Source organism: Marmota flaviventris, chromosome 2, assembly GCF_047511675.1.
Source record: "Marmota flaviventris isolate mMarFla1 chromosome 2, mMarFla1.hap1, whole genome shotgun sequence".
NCBI lineage: Eukaryota > Metazoa > Chordata > Mammalia > Rodentia > Sciuridae > Marmota > Marmota flaviventris.
Genome location: NC_092499.1, coordinates 136,945,063 through 136,973,000, shown reverse-complemented (window position 1 = coordinate 136,973,000; position 27,938 = coordinate 136,945,063). Strand labels below are relative to the sequence as shown.

The window sequence follows — 27,938 nt, the reverse complement described above, 5'->3', positions numbered from 1 at the left end:
TCCCGGTATCAAAAAAAAAAAAGAGAGAGAGAGAATGGGACTGGCAGTGTGGCTCCGTGGTACAACACGTGTTTAGCATGCTTTGAGGCCCTAGGCTCTATCCCCCAGCTTCAAATAAATAAAATTAAAGACGGAGACATTGACAATAGGTAAACTAAAGATGGGAAATTGAGGCTTTTGCTTTAGGGAGAACTGAAAAATTCTCTCTCCCTGGCACATGGGTCTTGTGCCCAGGACTTTTACTTTAATGCTGTTATCTAATAGGAGCAAGAGAATTCAGCCACTCTCCAACATACTACCTCTTCTGAAGCCAACAAAGCTGAGACTAGAGATATATGAGTAAGAAAACCCTTTGCCCTAAAGCCAGGAAATGAGGCTCTGGCCCTACCTGCATGGTGTGGTACCTTTTCCTTTGAACAGGATAAAGGAAGGTGGGAAAGAAAATCCAGGAGGAGTACTTGAATTAATCGTTTGGAAATGATTTGAGACGGGCAGCTAGAGCAGAAAACTCATTTATTCAGTTAGTAAATATTTACTGTGTGCCTGCTATTTACAAGTTCTGCCCTGGGGCTGGAGATTTAAAAACCCGAGTTAGGCAGGTCTGGTTCTTGCACCAAGCAGCTTGTAGAAGAGAAGGGAAGAGAGGGATGGGATGTGCAAATGAGTGTTTTACTACAGCATAATGAGTGCCTTAATGGAAATCTGAGCTGAGTGCAGAGGGAACCCAGAGAAGCAACTCCAGAAATCTCGTCAAAAACAGCAGGATTCTAGCCTCTACTGCCTGGGAGCACTGCTGGAGCTCTGCCAGGTTGGCCCTGGCCACTACCTTTTGGTAGTAATGGACATGTCTAAAGAAATGTGGGTGAGGATGGGTTTTCCCTGGAAAGAAGAGCTTAAAGGATCCTGATGATCTATAACTGTGAGGCAGCTACCATTTCCTTCACATTATCAACAATGCTTAGAAGGCAGCAAGTACCCAAGAAACATTTGTGGAAAGAAGGAATGAAGAAAGGAAGGATGGAGAAGGAAGGAAAAGAGGAAGAGATGAGAGAGAGAGAGAGAGAGAGAGAGAGAGAGAGAGAGAGAGGAATTGGAAAGCAGGAAGGACAACAGCCCATATTATCTGAAGAGGAGATGGCTTTAGAAACCTGGTTGAGATTCTGACTATAGGTAGAGTGCCCATGTGGGCCCTGGAGTAGAAGATCTGGGTCTGGTCCTAGTCCTGACTTAGCACTTATGTGACTTGAGCAAGTTCCCGAGCCTCTCTGTGCTCCAGTTTCTTGTCTGTGTAGTGGGAATAAACTGTAACTTATGTCTCCCTCTGTTGTGAGGATTAAATAAATGATTAAATGTAAAAAGGTCAGCACAGTGTTAAATGTCAACTTTGATTTAGGTGAAAAGAGTTCGCCAAATATTTCACATCACAGTTATATAACTGTTCCAAAGTAAGGTATGATTTCTTTTTACCTGAAGAAGGCTAATTTTTTGTTTGTTTGTTTGGAACTGGGGATTGAACAGGAGAGTGCTCTGCCTCTAAGTTACATCCCTAGACTTTGTATTTTTTATTTTGAGACAGAGCCTCATTTAGTTGCTGAGGGCTTTCTAAGTTTCTGAGACTGGACTTCAACTTGACTTGTGATCCTCCTGCCTCAGCCTCCAGAGTTTTGGGGATTATAGGCACATGTCAGAGTGCCTGGCTTGATCAAGGCTAATTTTGAAAGTTCCCTATATCTGCAGATGAACGTAACTTAAAGAAATGGTTCCTCATTTTTTTGGGAGGGGAGTTTTTTGTTTGTTTGTTTGTTTTTAAATATTTATTTTTTTAGGTGTAGATGGACACAACACAATGCCTTTATTTTTATGTGGTGCTGGAGGATCGAACCCGGGTCCCGCCTGTGCTAGGCAAGTGCTCTACCACTGAGCCACAATCCGGGAATTTTTTATTTTGTTTTGTTTTGTTACTGGGGATTAAACCTAGGGGCACTGTACCACTGAGCTACATCCTTAGCCCTTCCTATTTTTTATTTTGAGACAGGGTCTTATTAAATTGTCAGGCTGGCCTCCGACTTTTGATCCTCTTGCTTCAGCCTCCTAGATCACTGGAATTACAGGCATGAGCCACCTAACTTATGTCTCCCTCTGTTGTGAGGGAGTTGACAAGGATCCTTTTGAAATCAGATGAAAGCTCTGATCCCATTTCTCCAGAAATAGCATGTCATTCTTGGGGTTCACAGTTTCCTGACGCCTACCCTGGGGTTAAGGGGCTCCCTGCTCTGCTCCACATTCCACAGGCTGCAGTGAAAAGGCCTAAGGCAGCATTCATTGAAGAGGCTCTAGGAGGTGCAAACTGGGGTCTGCTCTTTCAAGCGGGTATGGAAACCACAAGATAGCGATTTGGAACTAATCCCATGTCTGGGTGGGTCTGGCTCCTTAGAGCTCCCTCCCCTGCTGGGACCAGGCTAGGGCCACTCCAAGTGCTGCAGAGTTCCTGGTGTGGCAACCTCTAGCCTGATGCTCACTTTACACTTATAAATGGTGCTGCTAGCAAGTCCCAGGGAGTCACGGGCCTAGGTAGATAGTGTATAAGCTCCCTCAGAAAAGTCTTTGTTGCCCTTTCTGCGAGTGTTGTCTCCTGATGCCATTGCTTTAGGGTGGCAAGTGGGCATACCACTATGGGTTGGGTATTTCTTAGAACCTTCATTCTGGCAAAGCAGGGTGGAAGTACCATCCTTGCAACCACAGAAAAAATAGCAACCTATATGTCTATTCCCACCACCCTTGTAGGCATACCAACCTGCCTACCCTCTGGATTCAGCATCATAGTCAAGAGAAAGGCTCTATCTGGGAGCAAGAGTGGCAGCCACCAGGTAATCTAAAGTGATTGAGACCTACCAGGTGACCTAAAATGCCCATCCTCTCTGGGACAAAAGAGGCTAAGTGGAGAACCTTGGGCCTGGGAAGGAAGATTTGTTCTCTTGGGTGACGGCAGGGCCCTGGCCTTCATAGGGCAATGCCTAGGGGCCTGGGGCTCAGAGTGGATTTACAGAGGAAAGAACTCAGTGGCAAATGGGGAGATAAGTTTCTTACTTCTTAAGATCTTGAGAACTGAGTATTATAATAAGCTGAACTGGAAGCTAAGACTCTTTCTCCCCCAGGCCTGAATCCTTCTTGCCCCATCCTTACCTGGCCTAGAACACTTACCTTCTACCTGTGAGAGGCTGCAGTGGTTTGAGAGCAGGGCAGAGTTGCTGGGCAGTTACTGTGCCCCTTCAGGGTTACAGGTGCCAAGTACCTGTCAGGCCAATTACCCTATGCTCTCTAGTCCCCCCAGTGAGCAGGCCTAAAGGCACAATATCCCCTGAGCTAGTGTTGGGGGTGCAAGGGAGTGACAGTGGCAACTTCATGTTCTACCCTGCCTGGGCAGGGACAGGTTGAGCCCTGCAGGTTGCACAATACCCCTGTAGGTGGGGGGGGGGGGGGCGCGGCGGATCCCCTCCCAGGGAGTGGCCAAATCAGGCCCCAACAGGCCCAGTGGGGGTGGTGCTGGGTGGCAGGCTGCTCACCATAGCTGGCACACCCAGGTTTGGGCTGGGCAGGCTGGTTTCTTCTCCCTGTGAGAGTTGCAACCTCAGCACTGGATTTGCAGGAGGCAGCCGAACCAAGAAAAGAGCCTAGAAGGGGTGGGGGGGTCCTTAGCATGGGCATCTAACATGGTTAAAAGTTGTTGAGGCTTTGGACAACTTTTAGATGGAGGTTGAACTGATACCATAGCCTGGAACATGGAGCATTCACTACATTCCAGTGTTGCCAGTTGCTTTATAGGTATTATCTCTTCATTTCTCTTAACTGCTCTAAAGTACTGTTAGTATTCCCATTGCAGATGAGGAAATGGAGGTCCAGAGGATGCATGGCTTTCTTTCCCATTTTTTTTTTTTAAACAAGCACTTTACCATTGAGCTACACCCCCAACCTAAACAACTTTCTTAAAGCCCACAAAAATAATGGGTAATGTTGATTTCTTCTGACAGAAGAACCTGTGTGCTCAGTCACTGGATTCTTGCACTTACAGGATCAAGAAAAAAACAAAGGACCAATGGATAGGAACCTGGTTTGGGGAATAGAGATGAGGCCATTTATTTACATTCATTGCCAGACCTTGGTTGAAAGCTGCCTGAGATTTGAAGGCAGTATTAGTACTAACCCTGGGTGGATGCCCTCTTCTGCAGAGGGCACTGCCCCAAGGAAGCACCCAGCCCCCAGGACCTGGCAACTATTGGCTGATTTAAAAGCACACACAGGATGTGCCAGCTGGTGTCACTTGCTCATCAAAATGTATCCATGCTGCAGCTGAGCTGCTTACGGAGCCCTAGGGAAGAGACACTAGCAGCGTGCCCAGCCAGGGCAGGATGGGGAGCTGCAGCTGCAGATTGGTATAAGAGAAGGACTTGGGGCTACGAGGGGATAGTGGCAGGGGGCCAGGACCTGAGGAGCTGGGCCACAGCCAGTTTGTGTCTGCAAGGCCTTGCTTGGGCAGGCTGCCAGTCAGCACCAAGAGCAGGGAGAAGTCTGGAGACTACCCTAGGAGGGAAAGTGGGACCTCTGGGTTCAAGCTCCACTGGACTTGGCAGGAGGCCCCTCCCCCAAGGGCAGCAAACAAAGCAATGACTCCCGAGTAGAATTGTGGGAGCCAGGGAGCCAGGCTCCCTGGGTGGGAATCAGAGCTGGCAGGCTTGGCTAGGGGCTGCCTGGCAGGGGTCATTCATGGGCAAGGATGCCTTGTTTGCACCTGGGCAGAAGTGGTACCTTGGGTGATTAATCAGTATTGATGGGTTTAGGAGACTGAATGTGGCCTGCTGAAGGTTCTATGGCTAATGCTTGCCCGGTGCCTATTCCCAGCCTTCCTGGAGAGAAGGAACAGGAGAGAGGCAGCAGATAGATGTGTTCATTTGATTCACATTTCTTCTTCTTTTTTTTTTTTTTTTTACAGGGATTGAACCCAGGGGTGCTTAATCACTGAGCCACATCCTCAGATCTTTTTTGTATTTTATTTAGAGACAGGATCTTGCTAAGGGCCTCAGCCTCTCTAGCCACTGGGATTATAGGCGTGTGCCTCCACACCTGGTTTACAGTTTTCTTCTTGTTCTTTTTATTTTCTCTTTCTCAGTAGCCTTTCTTATTTCTCATCATTCTCTTTCCTTCTTCTGTAGTTCCTCTCTCTTTTTTTAAAATTTTACCACCTGATCCCCTTTTTGTTCTCTCTCTATCTCTCTTTTTGGTCCTAGAGATTGGATTTAGAGGTGTTCTTCCACTGAGCTACATTTCTAGCCCTCCCCCCTTTAACTTTGAGATAAGGTCTCACTAAGTGCTGTGGCTATCCGAAAACTTTCCATCCTCCTGCCCCTCCTGCCCCAGCCTCCCAAGTAGCTAGGATTACAGGTGTGGCCACCACGCCCAGCCAGTCTCTCTTTTTTTCCCTATGATAATAGATAGAAAGTATAAGTTTACATACAGTAAAATGCATGGATCTTAAGTATACAGCTTGACATTTTAACATTTGTACACACTTGGAAAACCAATACCAGATCTAGATGTAGAATGTTTCTATCATCCCTCAAGTTTCCTCCTCTCCTGCCTACAAGTCGTGTACTCACTAGTCTGACATCTCTCACCGCAGAGAAGTTTTGTCTCAACTTTGTTATAATGTCTTCCAATGCACATTTTACCTCTTATTCTTTATTTTGTGTGTGTGCTACTGGGATTTGAACCCAGACACTTAACCATTGAGCCACATCCCCAGCCCTTTTTTATATTTTATCTAGAGACAGGGTCTCACTGAGTTGCTTAGGAACTTGCTAAGTTGCTGAGGCTGGCTTTGAACTCGAAATCCTTATGCCTCAGCCTCCCAAGCCTCCTCAGTCTCCCAAGGGATTACAGGCATGCATGCGTGTGCCACTGAGCTCCCCCACTTTACCTCTCATTCTTGTGCCTTTGTCCTTATATGTGCATAAGACAGACCCTCAGATAGAGAAGGCAGGAGGGTCAGAATGAGAGGAAGAGTAAGGACCAGTGAGCATGGGTGGAGATGGAGATGGAGGGCCACACTTGATGATGACTTCATCCTGCTGGCTCCGGGCACAGAGGAAGTGTTGCTTTTCTCTCTGCCCGCCTCCCCACCACTCTGTACTCCCTTTCCAAGCTGCCCCCTGAGCTCTTTATAAACACTGACAATTCTGGCCAAGAAAGACTTGCCTCCATTCAAGAGAAGCAGAGGGGAAGAAGAGACATGTCATTGGCTTGGGAACCACTCTTCAGCCCATAGGAAGTCTGTTCAAAGGAGATTTTTCTCTGTCGGTTGTCCTGTTTCTTCCAGTCTGGGGAGAACACATTAGCACACTCACAGAAGACGGTGGAGCCCACGAGGACTGAGATTGCCAGGCTGGGGATGCGGGTTAGAGGGCTCTTCTCCAGGCCAACATTGGGCCCCTCCTATTGTCAGCCCTGTGGAGCTTGTACTGGAGTGCCATGAGAGGCAATGGGGGTTTGGAAGACTGAAGACCTGTCACTGCCCTCGAGGGGCTTGCTGCCCAGTTGGCACAAGACATACTTTTGAAGCATTTGAGCAGCCGTGAGCAGGATATAATTAACCACCAAGTGAGGCTGCAGCAGCCCCTGCCTCCTCTCCCCAGAGATGAGTATAGCCCTGTGTTGCCAAGACACGAGGCAGACCAATCTTTCTGCCACCTTAGGAACTATCTGATGTTGAGATTCAGGTTCTCAACAAAGACTAATTGAGCAGGTGGCCACAGATCAAGTGCTGCTCTAAGTAAGGGCAATAAGCAGAAAACAAGAGAAGGAAATGCTGTAACCATTACCTTCATTTTGACAAGATTTCTTGAAGGTTTTTCCCATAATAGTCTTGTGGATAATATGGAGAAACGTGGGCTGAACAGTGGAGTTAGGAGGGCACAGAGATAATTGCTCAACCTATTAGGGCTATTGGTCTATTTTAACCCTATTGAGGGGATCCTATGACATGCCATGGGGATCTGTTTTCGGTTGTCTTACTTATTTTTCCCAAATGAAGAGCTAAAGGATCGGTACAAAAATATCCATAACTTTACCTTTATTGACAAACTGTTAAAGTTTTACCACAGTCATGTTCTTACTCTTTCTAACACACACACACACACACACACACACACACACACAATTTTTTTTTTTTTTGCTGAAGTATTCGAAAATAAGTTGTAGTATCATGACACTTCACTTCTAAAAACCTTAGTAGGCATTTCCAAAAAACAAGGACTTTACCATACATAAGAAATACCATCACATACCTAAGAAAATGAGCAATATTGAGCATGCCTGTAATCCCAGCTGAGGCAGAACCATTGCAAGTTCAGGGTAACTTAGTAAGACCCTATCTCAAAAAAATTGGGTACAGTCCCCATACAAACAAAACAAAACAAAAACCTAGAAAATAAACAATAAAGTCAATAAATACCAGCTGGGCATGGTATTTATTACACACCTGTAATCCCAGTGATTTTGGAGACTAAGGGAGGAGGATCACAAATTTGAAGTCAGCCTCAGTAACTTAGATCCTGTCTGAAAAAGGAAAATAAAAGGGCTGGGGATGTAGCTTAGTGGTAAAGCATTCCTGGGTTCAATCCCCAATACCCAAATTTTTTTTTTTTAAAACCCAGTAAATATCATATTACACAGTCTACATTAAAAATTTCCCAATTGCTCCATGGCATTTTTTCTCTCCAAGATTCAATCAAGGTTCATTTATTACCTTTGGTCATTATGCCTTTTTAGTCTCTGAACCTAAAATGGTCCCGTCTTTTTTGCCTGTTACTAGATTGACCTTTTGGAAGAATTCAGGCTAGTTGTTTTATAGAATGTTCCACATACTGGATATGTCTGATTGCATCCTTGTTATTAGATCTGGGTTAAACACTTTCTGCAAGAATGCCACAAGATTGTTGTATACTTTTTTTTTAATATTTTTTAGTTGTAGATGGACACAATACCTTTATTTCTTTTTATGTGGTGCTGAGGATCAAACCCAGTGCCCCATACGTGCAAGGCGGGCACTATACTACTAAGCTACAGCCCCAGCCCTGTTGTATACTTCTTATTGCATCAAATCAGGAGGTAAATTATGTCACACAGTCCTATAACCAGTGATGATACTTTTGGCCTTTTGGTTAAGATGGTAGCTACCAGATCTCTCTCTCAGAGATAATTCTTCCCTTTGGTAATTAGTAAAGTCATTTGTGGGACAGACTTTGAGACCTTGCTAATACGTACTTTCCTAATAATTTGCCATCCAATTGTTTCACATTCATTGATGATTCTTGTTTGAGTCTACATTTTTAGTCAGCATTTTTCTGTAAAGAAAATCTTCCTTTACAGAAGATTTTCTTTACAGAAATTAATGGATTAATGGATTATATTTTAATTTCATGCATTAGAAGCCATTATGCTATTTGATGCAAAAAGTGGTCATCAAGCTGGCTCCTAAGTCCCTTCCTGCCCTGCAAAATTTGCTCAGTAACAGAATAAGACACCTCCTAGGTCTCCTTTTGACATGACCCCATAAGTCTTTGATCACTCTTTGCTTTCTGGGCCAACAAACTGTCCTGTGTTTACTTCATACTTTTCCTTTCATTTTCCAAGGAGTCCTTATTCCTTTTATTGGAAACTGGTTTATAGAAACCAAGATCTGGGCGTTAGGTCTGCTCATCCATTATCTTTATCAATGACTTGTATAAAGGCATAGAAATACTTAGCTAAATTTACAGATTACTCAAAAGTGGGAGGGGAATATTGCAGCAATATTCAAAATGACTTCAGGAGGATGAAACCTGGGCCAGAATCAATAGATTTACAAGAGATACTAAGTCCTGTGTTGAACTGAAAAAGCTAATTGCCTAATTTCAGATTTGGGAGAGGTCTTTACTGGATCAAAGCGTATAAAAACTAGTTCTATAGCTGGCTATGGTAGCGCATGCCTGTAATCCCAGCGGCTTGGGAGGCTGAGGCAGGAGGATCACAATTTAAAGCCAGTCTCAGCAATTTAGTGAGGCCCTAAGCAACTTGACAAGACCCTGTCTCAAAAAAAAAGAAAGAAAGAAAAGAAAAGAAAAAATAAACCGTGTGTGTGGGGGGGTAGTGGGGACATGGCTCAGTGGGTAAGCACCCTGTGTTTAATCCCTGGTTCAAAAAAAAAAAAAAAAAGTTCTATTGTAAGTTAAAATGAGCCTGTAGTATTTTGTGACTCTTAGGTTACACTCATTCATTCATTCAACCAATATTTATTGGGGCCTGCCACCATATATCAGTACTGTTCTAAATGCTTAGGACAGGCTAACAAACCAACCAAACACAATTCCTGCCCTTTGATTTTCACCATTGAGCAGAGGAGAGGGGTGACCTGATTTTCTTTGATACTGGGGATAGAACCCAGGGGCACTTTACCATTGAGCTGTATCCCCAGATCTTTTTATTTTTATCTTGAGACAAGGTCTCACTAAAATTGTTGAGACTGGACTGCCTAAGGATCCAGGGATTATAGGTATGGGCCACTGTGCCCAGCCTGATTTTCACTTTTCTTTCTTTTTTGACCATAGTCTTTTTATTTTTTATTTTAGAGACAGGGTCTTGCTGAGTTGTTTAGGGCTTCACTAAGTTGCTGAAGCTGGCTTTGAACTTGGGACCCTCCTGCCTCAGACTCCCCAGTCACTTGGACTACAGGCAAATGACACCACCTGCCCCTGTGGAATTCTGTATCCAATGCTAGGAGCCCCTTTAAAAGGGATGCCTAGCTTGCACCATGTGCACACAAGGATGTCAGGATGGTGGAGGTGCAGATATCATGTAACATGAATAAATTTGGTTTGAAGAGAGAAGACCTGGGCCACTTGGAGTGCTATGCTCACCCTCTGCCTGCTGTGGGAGAGGATATGGCAGCAGGGAGGCAGGGCAAAAGGATGTGACTCCGAGGACACTGATTTTGGCCGCGGGGTGAAAAAGAGTTGTCTTGCATTAGCAGCAAATTCCTGGAGACTTGGTTCCCAGGACACCGAACTGAATAGCAGAGGCTTTCAAACTCCTTTGTTATTATAGTTAAATAAGGAATTACATTTTACTGTAATCCTGTGCACACTTAGGAAAAACTGAAACAGGTTTCCCAAAACATCCATTCTGTGATCAATGAACTCTGCTTTTTCTAGGTTGGTTTTTCACCAAATTGATTTCAGAATTCAATAAGGGGTTCAGGCTACTACTGAAAACCCCTGGTCTCAGCATTGCTGAACTCCACCCATAGGGATGTTGGGAGAATTGTGGATAGCTGCCTCTGGAATACCACTCCAGCATTAGTGGGTCCTTTCCCCTGCCAGGCCAAGTGCATATTGTGAAGATCTCATTTTCTTGGCAGTGTAGTGTATTAAATTCTCTTAGCCCACTTAAGCTAATTTTGCCCCGCCTCCCGGGTTTAGGGTGGACAGAATTCTAAGCATGGTCAAACCCCCGCAGGGTACCTAGACTAAGTGCTGAGCCTGTAGTGAACGGCCAGCTAAGACCTGCAGTGGATTGACTCGTGCGGAAATTAGATTCGCAAGCAACCAGCCCCCCTGTCTGCATGAGCTCGGCGGAGTTCATTTGTTCACAGACAAGTGGGTGCCAGGAAGGGGGACTAGGGGGAGCCGCACATAAAGGAAAGAGACCGAGGCCTGACCTTCCCAAGGCGCACAATTCTCAAACTGAGGTCTCGGAGGAGCCAGAAGGGGGCCCTGCCCCGCGCTGGTGGGCGGGTCTGAGAGGTAGGGCGGGGATCTGGGGGTCTTCTGTCGTTCGTGGTCCAGGGCTCCAGCTGCGTCGGTGGCTACTTGATCTCGCGGCTTGGCCGCTCCAAGCGAGCCCAGAGGGGGTGCACTAAGCCTGCGCCCCTTATGCTTCCAGCGCCCAGGAAAAAGGAAGAGGGAAGGGGAGGGTTGGACAAGGAGCGGAGCCCAGAGAGGCAGGACTAACCGCCCAACTTCCTCCTTGCCCTCCTCTCCCTCCCTCCCTCGAGCGACACTCGCTGGGGAGCTTGGTCTGAACCCACTGGCAGTACGTGCGCCGGGCGGGAGGATCGCGGTGCCGGGGGCTCCGGGCCAGCGTTGCAGCTACCCACGTGACACGTTTCCCGTCCGCGTCCCCTACCCCCAGGTCTGCAAGGGGAAGCCAGAGGAGTGACTCGGGGGCCGGACTGCGGGGCGGGGCTGCTGCCTGCGATTCCAGTTAGCAACCTGAGCCTGAGCTCGAGGACGCCGTCTCTCGCCGCGGTCCGAAGTCGAAGCGCCGCGATGGGCCGGGCAAGCGGGCCAGCCACCCCGCTGCCGCTGCTGCTCCTCTCTCTGCTCCTGTTGCCGCCGCCTCCGACGCGGGCTCTCAGCCCCAGGATCAGCCTGCCGCTGGGTGAGTGCTGCTGCGACCCGCGGGGTGCATGGAGGGGAGGGCTGCTTGGAGAGGTGCCTTGTGCAGAAGTGACCGTGACAAAGGAGGGAGGAGGGGGCCTGTGGGAGGCTTGGGATCCGTTACGATACCTCTTTCAAAAGTGCTGAGGGGAGGGAGGGAAAGGAGAGGGGAGCTGTGGGGCCGAGGGCCTCTTTCTTCCGTTTTCTTTCTGGGCATGGAGGGGGTTTCACTCACTGTCGCCGCCGCTCATCCCCTAGGAGGATGCATTTTCCGTTGTGTCTGGGGGCCTCCGGGTGCTGACCACCTGGCCTGCACTCGGTGGCCACCCTGTCCATCTCCTTGTCTTTGATGCTGGCCAGAACCGGCAGCGGTGCCGCCCCCTGAGCACGGCTCTGGGTGGAGGGAGTCTGGTGCTTGCTGTGCTGTAAACACTGGGGTTCTGGTATTCCTAGCAAGTTACTGCAGCGCCAGGAGAGATGGCTGGCTGGCGAGCGCCTGATCTTTCCTCCCGGCCCCTCTGTCCTTGACTGGAGGGAACCCCCCATCTCCACCGCCCCAGGTCCTGGGAGCCAGCCCTCTTTAGAGTGACCTGGAATGCCATCCTTTTGGGCCACCTTCCTCTGGTCGCCTCCCTTTCCAGTTTCTGCTCTTGCCTCTTTACTCCCAGCTCCTCTTGGCCATTCAGGCTTTGGAATCAGAGGGACCTGAGTCCCCAGCCCAGTAAGTACCTTCTGCTCCCCAGTTTCCTTATTTGGGAAGAGGACTCAGTCGTAGGTATCTTGCAGAGCTATCTTGGGGATTTGATAAAACTAGGTGCAGTATATGGGCATAGGCTTATAGGTGCCCAACAAATGTTTCTCCAAGCCCTTTAACTGGTTGTCACCTTGTACAAATTAGAATAAAGCAAATTAGAGGTTACAGACTGAAACAGTCCAGGCTTCCTTCTCCTCACAGCATCCCCACCCCTAAAAACATCCTATTTACAAAAGGAAAGAGTAGAATCAGCACTTAAATTAAGGCAGGGCTCCAGTGACCTGAGCAGCCCTATGTTAACATCTATCTGAAGCATTGCAGACGGCCTGGGTTCAGATCCTACCTCAGCCACTTAGTGACCTGGAGCAAGCTACTTCTGTGGACCTTGGTTTCCTTATTTGTAAAATGGGGATAATAATTGCACCTAACTCAGGTTTCTGAGTATTAAATCATCACATGTTTGAAAAGTCCTTAAGACAGGGCTTGGTACAGAAACTGCTCAAGAGGTGTTAGCTATCATTCTTGATATACATTGACCTTGGACCACTCCTACACATCCTGCCCAGAGCTAGGGCAGTTTTGCCTGAGGAGGGGATGGTGGGGGGGGGTGTGTGACTGCAGCCCCTTGGATGCTCCAGCTTGTGAAGTGAGAATGAACAGGTGTGTTTAGCCTCAGGCTGACGGCCGTGCTATTTCTGCTGTGACCTTGATTCATTTTTGGCCTTCAGACCCTCTTAGTTTGGGAAGTGAGGTGAAGTGGAGACAGATCCTCTGATGGACTTCACTTATACCTTGGGGAAACTGGACTGGCTCACAGGGCCATGAGAGATGCAATAAGTATCCCACTCAGAAAATGCAGTAAGTGTTGTGTCCAACTCAGAAAAGGGTGACTGGAAAGCAGAATTGGGGAACTGTGAAGGGGGAAAATAAGAGGACCTGCTTCCTGAAAACAGCTGAACTCTTAGTTATTAACTGCACAGTTCTAGCACCTGGCTCATTTCCACAGTTAGGCTCTAGTGGGGATTTTTGTCACACACCAAAACCCCCTGTACAGGTCACACCAGTTTATTTGTCAGGACTGTCACAGATTGTACAAGGGTGTCTAGGTGAGAGATTCAGAGGGCCTGAAATGCAGTCCATAGTATTCATCAGACTGGAAGTCCTAAAGAAAAGACCCCTTCCACTGTGCTCTTGGGGCCAGGTCTTCCCAGATGGAACCCCTTTTCCAGACCTACCAAATCCCTAGAATAGTTCAGCAATACCCCCACCTACTGAACTATGGAACACATATCCACACTTGACTGAGCTACCACACCTGGCATACTTCCCCTCCCTGAGCTTCTGCCTGGCCCTTGATACCTGTCTCTACCTCCTATCTATGCGCAGATCCTTTGCCTGTCTGGGAGTTCCAAAGGGGAATGCTCAATAGTGACTGAACAGGCTCATCCTCAGTGTGGCTTGAGGCAGTTTCCTCCCTCATCCCTGGGGGCTCATTAGATGTTCCTGGCAGCCTGCCCATCTTGGGCAGGCCTATGGTGACCAAGGGATGCTTGGCCCAGGGCCTTTGGGTCCTTCCTTCACATGCCTCTCAGGAAGAGAAGCATGGGACTGGAGACCACACCCCCTCTTCCTGCCACCTACCTTCCCCTACTGAATTCTCACCTAAACCTCCCAAGGGCCAGAATACCTAGGACAGTGGGCTATGTCCACAGCTTAAAACAAATCCATTGAAATGGATGGAGCTTCTAGTTGCTCTGCATCTGGGGTCCCTCATGGAAAACCCCCACCATCAGTGTTGATGAATAGCACATTCTTGGGGCCTTTAGGTGGTGAGGGCATTTGTGGCCTTACCCAGTATCCAGTAGGAAGAGGACGACTAGGGGTAGGCAATGGGGACTCCAGAGTTATCTGGAAGTCTCTGTGAAAGGAATATATGAGAGAAGAGTGTGGAACTTGAGTTCTTTTGCACTGAAAACTGAAAAGTTCTAGGACCAGAGCATTGTCAGCAGCAGGAGTGATATTGACTATAGGGTCCAGTGCCTCCCAGCCTGGCCATGTGAGAAGAAATAAAACAAATCTGTTCCCTGTTTCACCAAAATCTTATGTAATTCCCTTATTTAGGCAATTTAAGGGAGTTATAATGTCCCCCTGCCCAAGAAGTGCATTTCTGGAAAGCTTGGACACAGTGTGTCTGAACTAGATTGAAAATAAATCTATAGGCCTGCAAACTTCAGTCAAGAAAACCCCACTGAGCAGAGAGCAGGGACCTTGGCACGAATCAGATGCTAATCCTCTGATCCTGGGTCAGGCACCCAGGGTGAAGACTGCCTTGAGAGGTCCCCTGTGCTGCTTGCTTGTTTAGTCTTATCCCACCCTCCTTGTTGCGGCCTCAGCTCGGAATGAGTCTTTGTCTTCAGCTCTGTCCCATCCGCTGGCCTTTTCATGGTTCTTCAGGGCCAAATGGACAGGGCTGTAACTGAATGCTAAGAACCTAGTTGGGAAAACTAGCTGACCTCCCTCACTAACTACATATTCTAGAGCAAGCTTCTGGCCTTCTCCAAGCCTGCTCTCATGTTGGCAAGACTGGAATAATAATAGCAGGACCTGTCGCCCGGAGTCCTGAGAGGATTACATGAAATAACGCAAGTAAAGTGTTTGGCATGATGCCTGGCACGTGCTGCGAGTGTCCCCAGTAAAAGACAGTAGCTTCTGCTCTGCTGTGCTAGAAAGTCCCTCGAGCCTCACTGTGTGAGTCTTTTTGCACCAACATGGTGGACATTGTGTGAGTGCTGGCTGTATACAGCCCTCTGCAGAGGATAGGGAAGATCAGAGTTGGAGAGGGACAGGGAGGGAGAAGATGTCCAGTCCCAAGCAGATGAGATTCTTGGGGCAAAGGGGAACTTTGATTTTTTTTTTGAGGGGAAAGTATTGGAAATTAAACCCAGGGATACTTCACCACTGAGCTATATCGCCAGTCCTTTTTAGTTTTTATTTTGAGACAAGTTCTCACCAAGTTACTTTGGGCCTCGCTAAGTTGCTGAGGATTTTAGGTGATATAGTTGGTGTTCTAGCATTTGGAGCTTAGAAGAAGGTAGAAGGTGAGGTAATGGGGATAGAGCTATTGTGAGCACCAGGCTTTCATGGTCTGGACTTATAGGTAAGATTGCTCAGGATCACAGGGGGAAGGATTTTGTCCAGGTCATAGAGTTCTGCCTCCAAAGCCTGTGATCTGACCTATTCTCCATGGGACCCCTGAGCTCTGCACTCAAGGGTCCATCTCGAAGCCCATCTTCTATATTAGAGGGCTCTAGCTGGGTGGGGCCTGCAGTGAGGGACTTTCAGTGGGGATGTAAATGGGAGACAGAAGCTCTCATTCCACCCTACTCTTCAAGAGGGTCCAAATTAACCAATTTCCCTCCCCATTTTTGGCCTCTTGTTGTACATCCTTCAGAAGAGGCCCTTCCTCTGGAACAGGAAGGAAAACCGCTGTTGTGGAGTGCCCACTGAGCCAGGTGTGGAGGTGTGTTGTTTTATCTTGTGCAAAAGAGAAAGTCAAGCTTAAAGATTCCAACTCATATTGTCAGGGTTGTGCAGCTAGAAAGATAAGGGACCAAGACTGGACCACAGTCCTCTGACTCAGGAACCACATTTCCTCATGAGAACAACTGCTTCTTGCTTCACCTGTGAGTTGGACAAGAGCAGCAAAATGACCCCAGCTCACCTTTTGGGTAATTGATAAGTTATGTGATTCCATCTGTAAAGAAATCTATTGAGGCCACTCTTGGATAGGACAAGGAAGCCAGCTGAGGCACCTGAGGACATAGCCCTATTTGGAAATGTGGCAGAGCCCAGCTGACCTCACCAGGATTGCAGCGCACGGGAGACAGGGGACAGATGTCTTAGAGGTTTGCAAATTCTGGGGTAGTAAGCAAGAGCCAACCTGAAGATATATTTGGTTTGGCCCCCAGGTAATGGTAAAATTTTAACTAGTGGTTGATATTCAAAACTAAGGAAATTTTATATAAAAATCCTCATTTCCAACTTTTTAGATGACCTGGCAAGGCTGCACCCCCTTTCCATTTGGCAGTAAGCATCCAGGACAGTGGAGCTGCCACTGCTTCAGAGGGCACTCCTGTCTCCGGGTGGCTGCACCCCTCTTCCTTCCCTGCTGGAGTGAGCAAGCATCAGAGGTGGAGGTGACCAGCGTGCTGCATGTTGCCCAGGGAAAGCATGTTACCCATATGACACATGAGAGAGGCGTAGAGCAAGGTTGGGAGGAAGGAAGGCAGTCAGAGGAGCAGCAGAAGTCCTGATTGCTGGTGACCCCTGATCTTTGCAGAGCCTGGTGTGCCACATGGGCCGGGTTGTTGCCTTTCATTGCAATCCCTTAAGGCCTCTCAAGAGTCAGGTGATTTGTTCAGGGTTGTACAACTGGTCAGTGATGAAGTCAGGATTCACATGTGGCTCTTGTGACCTCCTACTCAGTGCCCCTTCTTTTGGTACTGGGGATTGAACTCGGGCACTCAACCACTGAGCCACATCCCCAGCCCTATTTGTATTTTATTTAGACAGGGTCTCACTGAGTTGCATAGCACCTTACTATTGCTGAGGCTGGCTTTGAACTCGTGATCTGCCTGCCTCAGCCTCCCAAGCCAGTGGGAGTATAGGCGTGCACCACTGTACCCGGCACTCAGTGCCCTTTCTGGTCCTTGTGGCTTGTGTCCTGTCTCCCTCAGCCCTTTAGCTTCTATCCGTGGACCCTGGGATTGCAGGGCTGAGTGTGCAGTGCTCCAAGAAGGGGACAGGGTGGAAGAAATTGCTTCTCAAACACACTCTTGTGAGTCTTGTGAAGTTCAGGACCTCCATGCTGCCTTTGAATCTGGGACCCTCCCAGGGCCAGAGCACCCCAAATTGGACGACTCTGTCACTCATTTATCCAGTCAACAAACATTTATGGTAAAACTCCGTAGTACTCACATAACCACATACAAATACGGAATACAAACATGACCAAAATGTGGTACTATTGGCTTGATGGAAAAGACAGGTACAGAAAAGTACAGAAAGCTTATCATAATCATTAGACAAGGTCACCATTGCACTGTGAGAAGTGTGGACAGAAAATGATGGGCACACAAAGAAGGGCCTCAGCCCAGCTGGAGATTCAGGAAGGTCTCCTGGAGGAGGTAAAACCAAGCTGGGTCTCAAAGGATGAATGTAAGTTAGTCAAAGGAATGAAGGACCTTTTGGGCAGAGGGGACCACCTGAGCAGAGATAAGAGATGAGAAACGGGCCCTTGAGTTGCAGTTCTGTGTCACTTAATTGAAACAGGGGAGGGAGGTGGTGGGTTAAAGCTTGGATGATGGGGCACCATTGGAGGTTTTAATCAGGACAGTGACAGTTCCCAGAGAACCTTCTTTTTTTTTTAATATTTATTTATTTTTTTAGTTATCGGCAGACACAACATCTTTGTTGGTATGTGGTGCTGAGGACACGCATGCCAGACAAGCGCGCTACCGCTTGAGCCACATCCCCAGCCCCCCAGAGAACCTTCTTGTTGCAGCATAGGGAGGCCCTTGGGAGGCTGCTGTAGTGACCCATGTGAGCAGATGGTGACTGGCCCTGGGCTGGGCAGTGGACATAGTGAGAGGAATGGATCTGGAAAATACTAAGGAGGATAAATTAGCAGGACTTGATGATAGATTAGATGTGTGTGGGTAAGAGAGAAGAAGGAGGAGCACAGGGCAGTGGGGCCATCCAGAGACACCAGATTCCAAGCCCATAGGTGGTAGTGGCGATGCCCATTGAGGGTTTCCTTGTGTGAACAGATTTGGGGGTCATTAGCATCCACATTATTGAAGTGATTGGTATGCATGCGTGACTCAGGGGCTTTCCCAGAGCGAGAAGAGCAGGGTCAAGAGCAAATCCCAGAGAACAAGAACATTTGAGATTAGAGCCTTGAGAGGCTCTGGGGTAGATTAGTAACACATACTCCAAAGCCAGGCAGCCCAGGTTCAAATCCCAGCCCCACCACTTTTCTACTTGGTGATTCTCATCTGAAGAATGGAGATGACAAATCCTACCTGACAACCACCTTGGGAGGATTATGGCCCTTAATCTACATAAGGTGCTAGAATATGACAGCTTTTTGAGGGATGGAGGCCCAGAAGGAGTGGAGAGAGATTGGAAATAATCTTTGAGACTGTTGGCGCATACACACCTGGCATACCTGCAGGACAGGTGGATGATAGTCCACAGGCAATCCCTGGGCCCTTGGAGTGCTGACCCACTGAATGTGGAGCTGCTTGAGGTCTAATTCCCTCTTGGAGTAAGTGGGAGGTGAGGAATGAAGACAGCATGGGCTGCTATCTTATTTGGAGTTTGCCTAAGGGATGGGGAGAGTTATAAACTTAAAGAATGGACTTAAAGAAAAAAACTGCTTTCTGAAAGTTCAAGTCTCTAAGGAGATTGGGGCTGGGATTGATGTTGACTATGCCGAGGGCCCCAGTATCCTCAGAAAAAATAGAAGCAGTTGAGGAGGAAGGTGGACCCTAAGGCAGAGCCCTCAGCACATGGGGGTGTTGAAATGGCCTGCCCCTGAGCAGAAGGCAGAGGAGCTGACCATGGTCCCAGGTGGGCCCTGGACCCGCAGGTGGAGGTCAGGGCCCTAAATTGGAGGTGGCAGCTTGAGTAATTGTGTACAGGCTCTGCAGCCTGGGGATTCTGACAGAAGCTCTTGGACAATTCACTGGGGGTCATGGCAGTGGGAGGCAGGCTGTCAAGAGTGTGCCCACTCTAGAACACAAATCTTTTGACTATTTTAGCCCATGGGGGGGGGGGAACTTCTGCTACAGTTCTCCTGTAATCCCCCCCCCCCCCACACACACACACACAATGGGAATGACCCTGATCGTGGACTGTGCTCTGGCGTGGTGACATCAGAGGTTGGTCTGCTGTTCCACACTCATGTAGCCTGGGGAAGAGGTGGCTGCTGGCTGCTTCCTGCCCCACACTGGGTGGTGTGCAGGAAGTACATCCAGGTCAACCTGCCATACCCTAGTTTATACTGACTGTAGTCCAGTCAGCATGCCTGTCTCAGGGGTGGTGCCCCTACTGTTACATATAGGCTCAAGGTTCTGGTGACTTGGCATGGTGCCCCTGGGACACATCCTCTCAGGGCTGTCCAGGGACTTGTCCTGGCTCATTCCCCTCTCTCTGGGGCCAGAGGAGCCTCTAGTTGCCTCCTCCACTGGAGGTGTTTTCTGGCCTCATCCTGCTGGGGCCTGTGGAGGACAGGATGTTAGGGCTAGGTCAGCATCTTGCTGCGATGCCAGGAGCCATGGAGGAGAGAAAGGTGGGGTGGAGCTCTGAGTCATGGCACTGCTACAACTCACTGGCAGGCTAGGGGTGGGGACTGCCCAGGGTGGGGATGGTACTGAGCTCTTTTCCCGTCTTAACTCAGAGAGCACCAAGCTTCCGGCTGAGTCACAGGGAAGGGGAGAGACTCTAGAAGGGGCTGGGGTCTGAGTTGTTCCCACATCACTTCCTGCTGAAAACCCACACCTCTGGGGTGCGGAGTGGAGCCCACAGGTGACCCTGAAGTGCCTAACGCAGCACTCCCTCTTTAGGAAGGTTGGTGCTGGGGCAGCTCCAGGCCAGTCTCCATCCTGCCTTCTGGGAGGATATTCTGCCTAGCTTGCACTGGTCTTGGAGAAGCCATGGTTTTGGCCAGCCCAGGGCAGAAGGTGGGCTTTCATCCTGCCTGGGAAAACCAGCCACAGCCTCAGACAGGCCCAGCTTTCTTTATAGTGGACAGCCTACTGGGTAGATGGATTTGGAGAATGTCTGAGCAGCACACGCAGCCCAGTAGACAAGGTGAGACGTGTTCGTTAGCACTGGAGCCACAACAGAGAACAACATAAAAGTTAAAACGGACCCAAGATTTACCAGTCCTTGCGGGGAGCAAGATGCAGAAACACCTGCCCAGTCACCTCTGCATAAAGAGCACCCAGGAGTGAGCACACAAGCATGGGCAGGCCCTGCGGTTCGGTGCACATAGACACAGACAGAGGCAGAGCCCCACACAGGCATCTGTAGTCACATCTACACTGGAGGTGACCCCTGGCACCTGCGAGCTTAGACATTAATACCACTCACACAGTCAGGCACAGACCCCAGCTCAGTACACAGCACATACCTGCAACCCATACACATTTCCATTTCTGAGCTGTTTTGGCCATGAGACCCTTGAGTGACCAAATTCAGGCCTAGTTAGAATCATCGAGACTAAGTGCTTTAACCACACAGGTGAGGGAGGCCCCACTCCTCCAGTGGCCCTGCCCCTCTGGCCACTCTCGCCTGGTTGGATTTTCCTGCAGGGCTTTTGAATTTTGTTTTTGAGCCACTTGAGAGTTGATCGTGTGCCAGACACCATGCCAGCACAGAGTAACGTGTGCAAAGTTGTTTTGAGTAAAGCTCTCAGTAAATGTGGGTTATTATGTATATTATTATTTACCTACATAATCTCATTTCTTCTCATAACAACCCTATGAGGCAGAGTGCTATGATTGTCCCCATTTTACAGATAAGGAAAGTGAGGCTGTAAGAAGTTAAATGGCTTGTCCTGATGGCACACAGCTAGTTAGTGCTAGAGGCTGGGTGTGAATCCAGGTCTCTGACTCCAGTTTGTACTCTCAATCTCTGTCTTGTTGAGATTTCCAGTGGGGAAGCCAGATCCACCAACCAGCCCTGGCCAAGCCCACAGTGTCAGGGGCCAAGGTCATCCATACACTATGGGTTTAATTCTGAGGCTCAGGCAGAGGGATGTGGGCAAGCTTGGAAAGCAATCCCCAATGGAAATGTTTGGAGCCAAGGGACCCTTACCTACCTCAAGGTACATTCCACTTTCTGTCCCTTTGCATTTTGAAAAGTGTATTCCCAAGATGACTGGAAGAGATGTGGGGGTTCAGGAGCAGCTGGATTGTTTGGAGGACAAGGGACCCACTGATGACCAGGCTTCCCCTCCAGCCTGGCTGTGCTCTATCTGCAAGACCCTGGGCAGCTTGCCACCCTCCTCCCAGGCCTGAAAGGGGTGAGCTGCCACCTGGGACTTCAGCTTATCTCCAACTCTTGGCATTTCTGTGTTTGGACATGTTCCAAGGGTGGCCTCCTGCTCAGAATTACAGGATCCGCCCAGGTGGAAATGCCCCTCCAGTGCAGGCAGATAAGCATTGGCAAATTGGAGGCCATCCTTGCTTTCAGAAAGTGTTGTGGAGGGATGTGAAAGATGTAGCTATTTGCCTTGATCTCACTGATTCTTCACGAGAATCTTGTGAGTTTCTTTTTTCATTATCCCTATGAATATGAATATGAATATGAATAGTATGAAGAAACTATAACTTTGTGAGTTGACGTCTACCCTGCCATACAGAAGGGCCCACTTGATGCTTCTCAGAATCACCCATGGTCTGGTAAAATGGCCATTTTCAGGCCCTATCCTAGATCAGCAGCATCAGAATTTCTAGGGGTAGGCCTGGGATTTTCCCATATTTTGTGGACCATGGATTCAGGAAGGAAGCTTCATGGGCCAGCCTCCTGCTCTGGCTTCCTTTGGCTTAAAGCTCTTTGAAGGTTGATGATCTCATTCATAAACTGGTGATGACAATTGTACCTGGCTGCCCCATACAGTTGTGGGGATGCAGAGTTAGCATCTGCAATGTGTTTGGCACAGCAGGGAAGGGTCTCCTAGGGTTGTGGTTCTTCCAGGGGCAAAGCACAAGATGAGATTGCTTGTTCCAACGTGCTCATTGGCTCGTGGCATAAAATACAAGCAATGTGATTGGATCCCAATATGTTGGGGAAATTTCTGATCTAGGAGAAGTTGGGGGGGTAGTGCTGGGGACTTTCCAGTGGGTAGAAATGGTGAGGAACTGGGACTCTAAGGCAGAAGTCCTAGAGTCTGATGTGATTCTGGACTTCGTGGTTGAAATATAGCCTCTTACTCATTTAAAGAGAGGTTCTCTTCAAGCTGAGCATGTTGGCACACGCCTGTAATCCCAGCGACTTGAGAAGCTGAGGCAGGGGGATCACAAATTTGAGGTCAGCCTCAACAACTTAGTGAGACCCTGTCTCAAAAAGTAAAAAGGCTGGGGATGTGCTGCCACACTACTATATCAGTCAGGGTCACTCCAGGTGAATTGGGTTGGCATTGAATAATCACACAGAAACAGAGAAAATACCTTTTTCTTGGGGTTCTTTGCCCCAGCTCCCACAAGGAAAGCAAGAGAGGCAGACAAAAGAGAGAGCGAGAGAGAGCACGCCTAAAGCCCTATTTCTTGAGGGGAAGGCACTCTACCCAAATGAGGCAAGGGATTGGGCTTCAGCAGGGTGTAGCCCAGTCTCATTGGGTGACATCCACTTCCAGAGCTTCATTCCCCTGCCTAGCAAAGGTGAGGTCCACCTGCTCTCACGCCGCGAGCTCGCTGTGAGCGGAAGCCAGTCCCACACTTAATGTCGCTCAAGGCTAAGGGTCTGAGCTCACTCCTATGTGGCAGTTCCTGACAGGGATGTAGCTTAGTGGTAGAGCACCCCTGGGTTCAATCCTCATACCAAAAAAGAGAGAGAGAGAGAGAGAGATCCTCTTCAGACTACAGCTGCCCTCTGTGGTTTCAGTAGAAAGTTTGGGCTCTAGTCTTTAGGCAGGACTGAAGAATTCCCCATGAATTCTAGCTCTGGTTCCAGAGTGTGATAAGACTTCCAGCTGCAGAGCCCACACACGTTCCCTATAAACTCCTCCAACTAGTCTTCTTGTGTCACCACTTCCTCTCACCAGGATTGGGCTTGGACCTGCTGTCATCCTGTCAAGATAGCATTCTGTCAAGATGCTATCCATGTCATGTCTGGGCACGTATACTGGGAAGACCCACCTGAGAGCTCCCTGGGCATTAACTTCCAGGGACCGAAAAACTGAGTTTTCCAGAAAAGGCTCATGTGCACTCTTCCTCTTAAGAAGTAACTTCATTTCCCTTTTCTCTTTGGCCACCAGGAGGAGGCTCTACATTAAATGTGCAATCCATTTCTAGTAGCTGTGTGGAGACCTCATGACCTGCTTATGTGACTCTTTTCTTTCTTTCTTTCTTGTTTAAGTCTTCAGATATTTCCCCCCACTGCCCTTGATTTTCATGTTTATATTTCACTACTTTCTTTTCTTTTGTGTTTCTTGCCTGTTGTGGAGCCAGTCTGAGGGTATGTAAAAGAAACTCACATACAAACACACATGAAGTCATTTTCATAACTGCTCTGTTGGCATGGCCTTTTTGCTCCCTCAGCTTCATGAGACTGTTTATTTGTGTGGTCATAATCCACTGGTCAGTTAGGACTTGCTTGAGGTTGCTGGGGGGAGGAGGCTGCATTTTATTGTTTTTCTGTTCTCATCAGCTGCTTAGAACAAAAGTATTTTTCAAATAATTACTCTCCAAACCTATTAGGTACTCCTAGCATAAATAGTACCCTGGCGAATCAGTGGGTGCGTTTACTTCGTTTTTCTTCTTTCTCTCTAATTTGTATCTTTCACAGTATACAAGTATAACTTATTGTAGAATCCAAAAGTGTTAAGTGAAAAGAAAAAAAAATGACCTGCAATCCTACTAGAAATTCTGCTTTTTCAGCATTTTTTTACATCCTTCTGGATTTTTTTTAGTTGATTTTTTTTTTTTTTTTTTTTTTTTAGTTTTATTTTATTTATTTATTTTGTGTGGTGCTGAGGATTGAACCCAGCGCCTCATACGTGCTAGGCAAGTACTCTACCATGAGCCACAACCACAGCCCCTAGATTTTTTGTTTGTTTGTATTTTTCCCACAAAATAAAAGAATCTGACCATATGTACTACTCTACATCCTTGATTTTCACTTTGTGGTAGGTAATTAGTATTATTACTTCATATTCTGCAATAATGAATGATACTTAAAATTTATATCAAGGGTACCTTACTTTTTTATTTTTTGGTACTGGGAATGGGAACCCAAGGGTATTCTACCACTGAGCTACATTCCCAGCTTTTTCTTTTTCTTTCTTTCTTTTTTTCTTTTTGAGACAGGGTCTGGGTACTTAGGCTGGCCTTGAACTTGAAATCCTTCTGCCTTAGCCTCCCAAGTCCCTGGGATTATAGGCGTGCACCACTGCATCCAGCCTGTTATATAATTTTTTGTTTGTTTGTTTCTTATATAATTTTTAAACCTGTCCCTCCTTCTCCCAACCCCTTGCCACCCAGTGCCTTCAGTTAAACTGGCCCATTCAAGAGGTTGGTGTAAGAGGTTTGTCATGGAATGAAAGGTGGTCCCTAGGTAATGTCAATCTTCTCCCCAGGCTCCAAAGATCGGCTGATCCTCAAATTTGAAGGTGAAAACATCTCTAACTACACAGCTCTTCTGCTGAGCACAGATGGCAAGACTCTGTACGTTGGTGCCCGGGAGGCCCTCTTTGCACTCAACACCAGCCTCAGTTTCTGGCCAGGCGGGAAATATCAGGAGGTGAGAGATGTTGTCCAGGACTGGTTAGGCTGGGCAGAGAGAGAACGACAAGAAGCTTGACCTTCTGGGTTTGAGGATGATGCAGACGGGAGAAGAAATTGGCTCAATGAATCCTCCACAACTCTTGTACACTTTCCTTCCCCTCTCATTCCCCAGCTGCTGTGGAGTGCAGATGCAGAGAGGAAGCAACAGTGCAGCTTCAAGGGCAAGGACCCAAAGGTAAGTCAGGACCTGGGGATGACTTGGGCTGAAGGAGGTTTGGAGGGTAATGGATCTGGGTCCAGGGCAGAGACCACAGAGGGGAGCAGACATATCCAGGTATGTCAGAAAGGGCATAGACTTCTGAGATGGCAGCACCTGGGTTTGAATCTCAGCCCTGTACTTATTATCTCTATGACCTTGGACAAGTAGATACACCTGGCCAAGCTATAATGCATACACCTGTAAAATGGTAGTAATGATACCTATCTCACTGGGCTTACTGTGAGGATCTAATGAGCTGGTAGCACCTGGCACATAATAAGTGCCATCAGCATCCAACATAGGTGGGGTGGGAGCTGTATCCTTCTGCACGTGGTCCCTGATGGCAGCTAGTCAGACAAATTCTGGTTTGGTTTTGGTCAAACCATTAGTAGGGTCTGGCCCAACCCAGGGTTTTCTGAAGGACTCCACACTGTTCCCAGAGGCTCCTCATCCTGAACACAGCAGGTGCAGCCAAGGCAAAGGCAAAAGAGCACCAGACTTGGGGGGCAAGGTAAAGGTTCAAGCCTTGTGTGGTGGTGAAAGCCAGTAATCCTAGTGTCTCAGGAGGCTGAGGCAGAAGGATTGCAAGTTTGAGTCCAGCCTCAGCAATTTAGCAACATCTTGTCTCAAAAAATAAAAAGCCTGGGGATGTAGCTCAGTTGTAAAGCACCCCTAGGTTCAATCCTCAGTTATCCCCTCTCGAAAGAAAGAGTGAAGAATTGAGAAGGTTGTGGAAAATTAAGGGAATTGACCGTAAGATATGTGGGAAAGAAACAGGATTTTGGATTTCACTCAGAGAAACATTTGGGGAACAAATGGAGAGCTAAGCAGAGAAGTGACATGGTCTCCCCTGGTGTTGGGCGACTCTGAGCTCCGGGGTAAAGGAGCCTCCATGCACAGGACAGAGGTGGTGGGCCACAGTGAAGAGCAAGAGATGAGGGTGGCTCTTTCTAGGGCGATATTGATAAAAGGAGTAAAAATGATGGATTCCAGATGTATTTTGAAGCTGGAGCTACCAGGATTTCCTTTTGGAAAGTTGTGGGGTTTGAGAGTCCAAGGCTAGGCCTTCAGCCACTGAAAAGATTGCATTGCAGTTAATAAGGGTGGAGCAAGTTTTGGGAATGATGATCGGGGTTGGAGATGTCTAGTAGATATCTCATGGAGTGACATGCACCTGGGTTCCGGACTGAGAGTGTCCTGCTCTGGGCTGTGACTTTCCCACAGGGTTGGTTGGGAGAGCTTTTGGTTTTCACTGAGCCTATAGAGGGGCAGACAGCAAATAGTTTGAGATTCCCCCGCATCAGGGTACCCTTCATTTACCAGACAGACAGAACCTTTGCTAGACAAAACTAGGTAAATCCCAATGTCCCTGTGGTGCACACACATGCTGTGATCTTCTGTCTGCTTGACTCCTGGAAGCTCCTGGATTCTCATTTGTACCAAAACTTGAGTGCCCACCTCCAGATCCTAACCCTAACCCCTGGCCTGGCCTTGGATCTGTGGAGGAGGGATCCTTGGTGCCCCTTGGAGGCTGGGCTGGACCTGATATTCTCCTCCTCCTCTTCCCCTCTAGCGTGACTGTCAAAATTACATCAAGATCCTCCTGCCACTCAATAGCAGCCACCTGTTCACCTGTGGCACAGCAGCCTTCAGCCCTCTGTGCACCTACATTGTGAGTACCCTCCTCAGCCCTGGGGTACCCCATGCCAGCCCCACAGGAGGAGCTGCCTCTCTTCCAGCTCCAGGGAGCTGTTTCTTAACACACACCCTTAGTAAAGAATAGGGCCGAGGCGGGGCGGGGCTTCTAAGTAGCAGTGGACTCTGAGAGCCCTGAGCCCCATCACCCTGGCACCTAGCCCAGCCCCAATAGCCAGAGTCTCCTGCAGGGGGAAGAGGGTGCATGCCATCACCCTTGGACGAAGATCCTGTTCATCCCTGACTGGCTGCCCTTTCGTTTTCTCCAGCTTCTCTCCCTTGCTTTTACTTGAACTTCTTGAGTCATCTTGTTATGCACCCCTCCTCCCCCCACCCCCACACCATTTCATTCCTGTCCTACTCACTAGCCGAGGCTGACATTTGAGGTCATGGATTGAAGCCCCAGCTTTAGAATCAGAAATACCTGGGTTTGCATCATGTTGCTATCTCTTCCTAGCTTAAATCATTTTCTAGGCCTTATCTCTCTGCTAAGTGGGACTGATAGTTTCCCCCTACATCATCTCACAGACAGGGCAGGTGCCAGAGTGAGAAGGATGGCCTCCCTGACACCTGAACCCTCTCTCCTGCTCACCTGTCTGCAGTCGCCCTGTCTCTCTGCCTTTTCTCCTTTTCCGCTGAGCATATTCTTCATTCCTGGGCATGCTCCAGAATCCACCTATCTGCCCCCTACAGAATGTGGAAAACTTCACTCTGGCACGGGATGAGATGGGAAATGTCCTCCAGGAAGATGGCAAGGGCCGTTGTCCCTTTGACCCCAATTTCAAGTCCACTGCCCTGGTGGTTGGTGAGTATTGGAGTCAGAATGGGCTCATGAAGCCTTCATGTGGAGGCAGGCAGATGCACAGGGCTGGAGAGTTGGCTATGGGCAGGGTAGGTCCCAGGCCTGAGCTATAGGTCTGTGCCGTGCTGATTCCCAGGGACACAGAGTGACCATGGGCTGCCCTTGGGTTTAGTTTTTCCAAGTTCCTGCTTCCGTCTCTGCCCACTGCAGGCAGATGGATGGTGCTGGGGTCACTCAGGGCCCTGAGCTGGGAGAAGGAGCCGTGCCCAGGGAGCCATTCCCATGGGAATGTTTTTTTGGCAGAGGGTGAGCTCTACACTGGAACAGTCAGCAGCTTCCAGGGTAACGACCCGGCCATTTCCCGGAGCCAAAGCCTCCGCCCCACCAAGACCGAGAGCTCCCTCAACTGGCTACAAGGTGAAGTTATCCTGCCACTCCTCCAGTCATC

General features: G+C 48.4%; 1 protein-coding gene across 2 annotated transcripts in view; it reads left to right on the top strand.

Annotated features, from left to right (window-relative positions):
- The window catches only part of Sema4b (semaphorin 4B), a 39,891-nt gene that overhangs the window by 2,421 nt on the left and 9,532 nt on the right, over positions 1 to 27,938 (top strand). For both annotated transcript variants that reach the window (XM_071608620.1, XM_027919853.2), the window contains exons 2-7: positions 11,221 to 11,469; positions 24,587 to 24,750; positions 24,907 to 24,969; positions 26,567 to 26,665; positions 27,382 to 27,493; positions 27,794 to 27,907. In XM_071608620.1, the coding sequence (XP_071464721.1) occupies positions 11,358 to 11,469; positions 24,587 to 24,750; positions 24,907 to 24,969; positions 26,567 to 26,665; positions 27,382 to 27,493; positions 27,794 to 27,907 (664 nt within the window). In that variant the 5' untranslated portion in view covers positions 11,221 to 11,357. The remainder of the gene's footprint in view (positions 1 to 11,220; positions 11,470 to 24,586; positions 24,751 to 24,906; positions 24,970 to 26,566; positions 26,666 to 27,381; positions 27,494 to 27,793; positions 27,908 to 27,938) is intronic.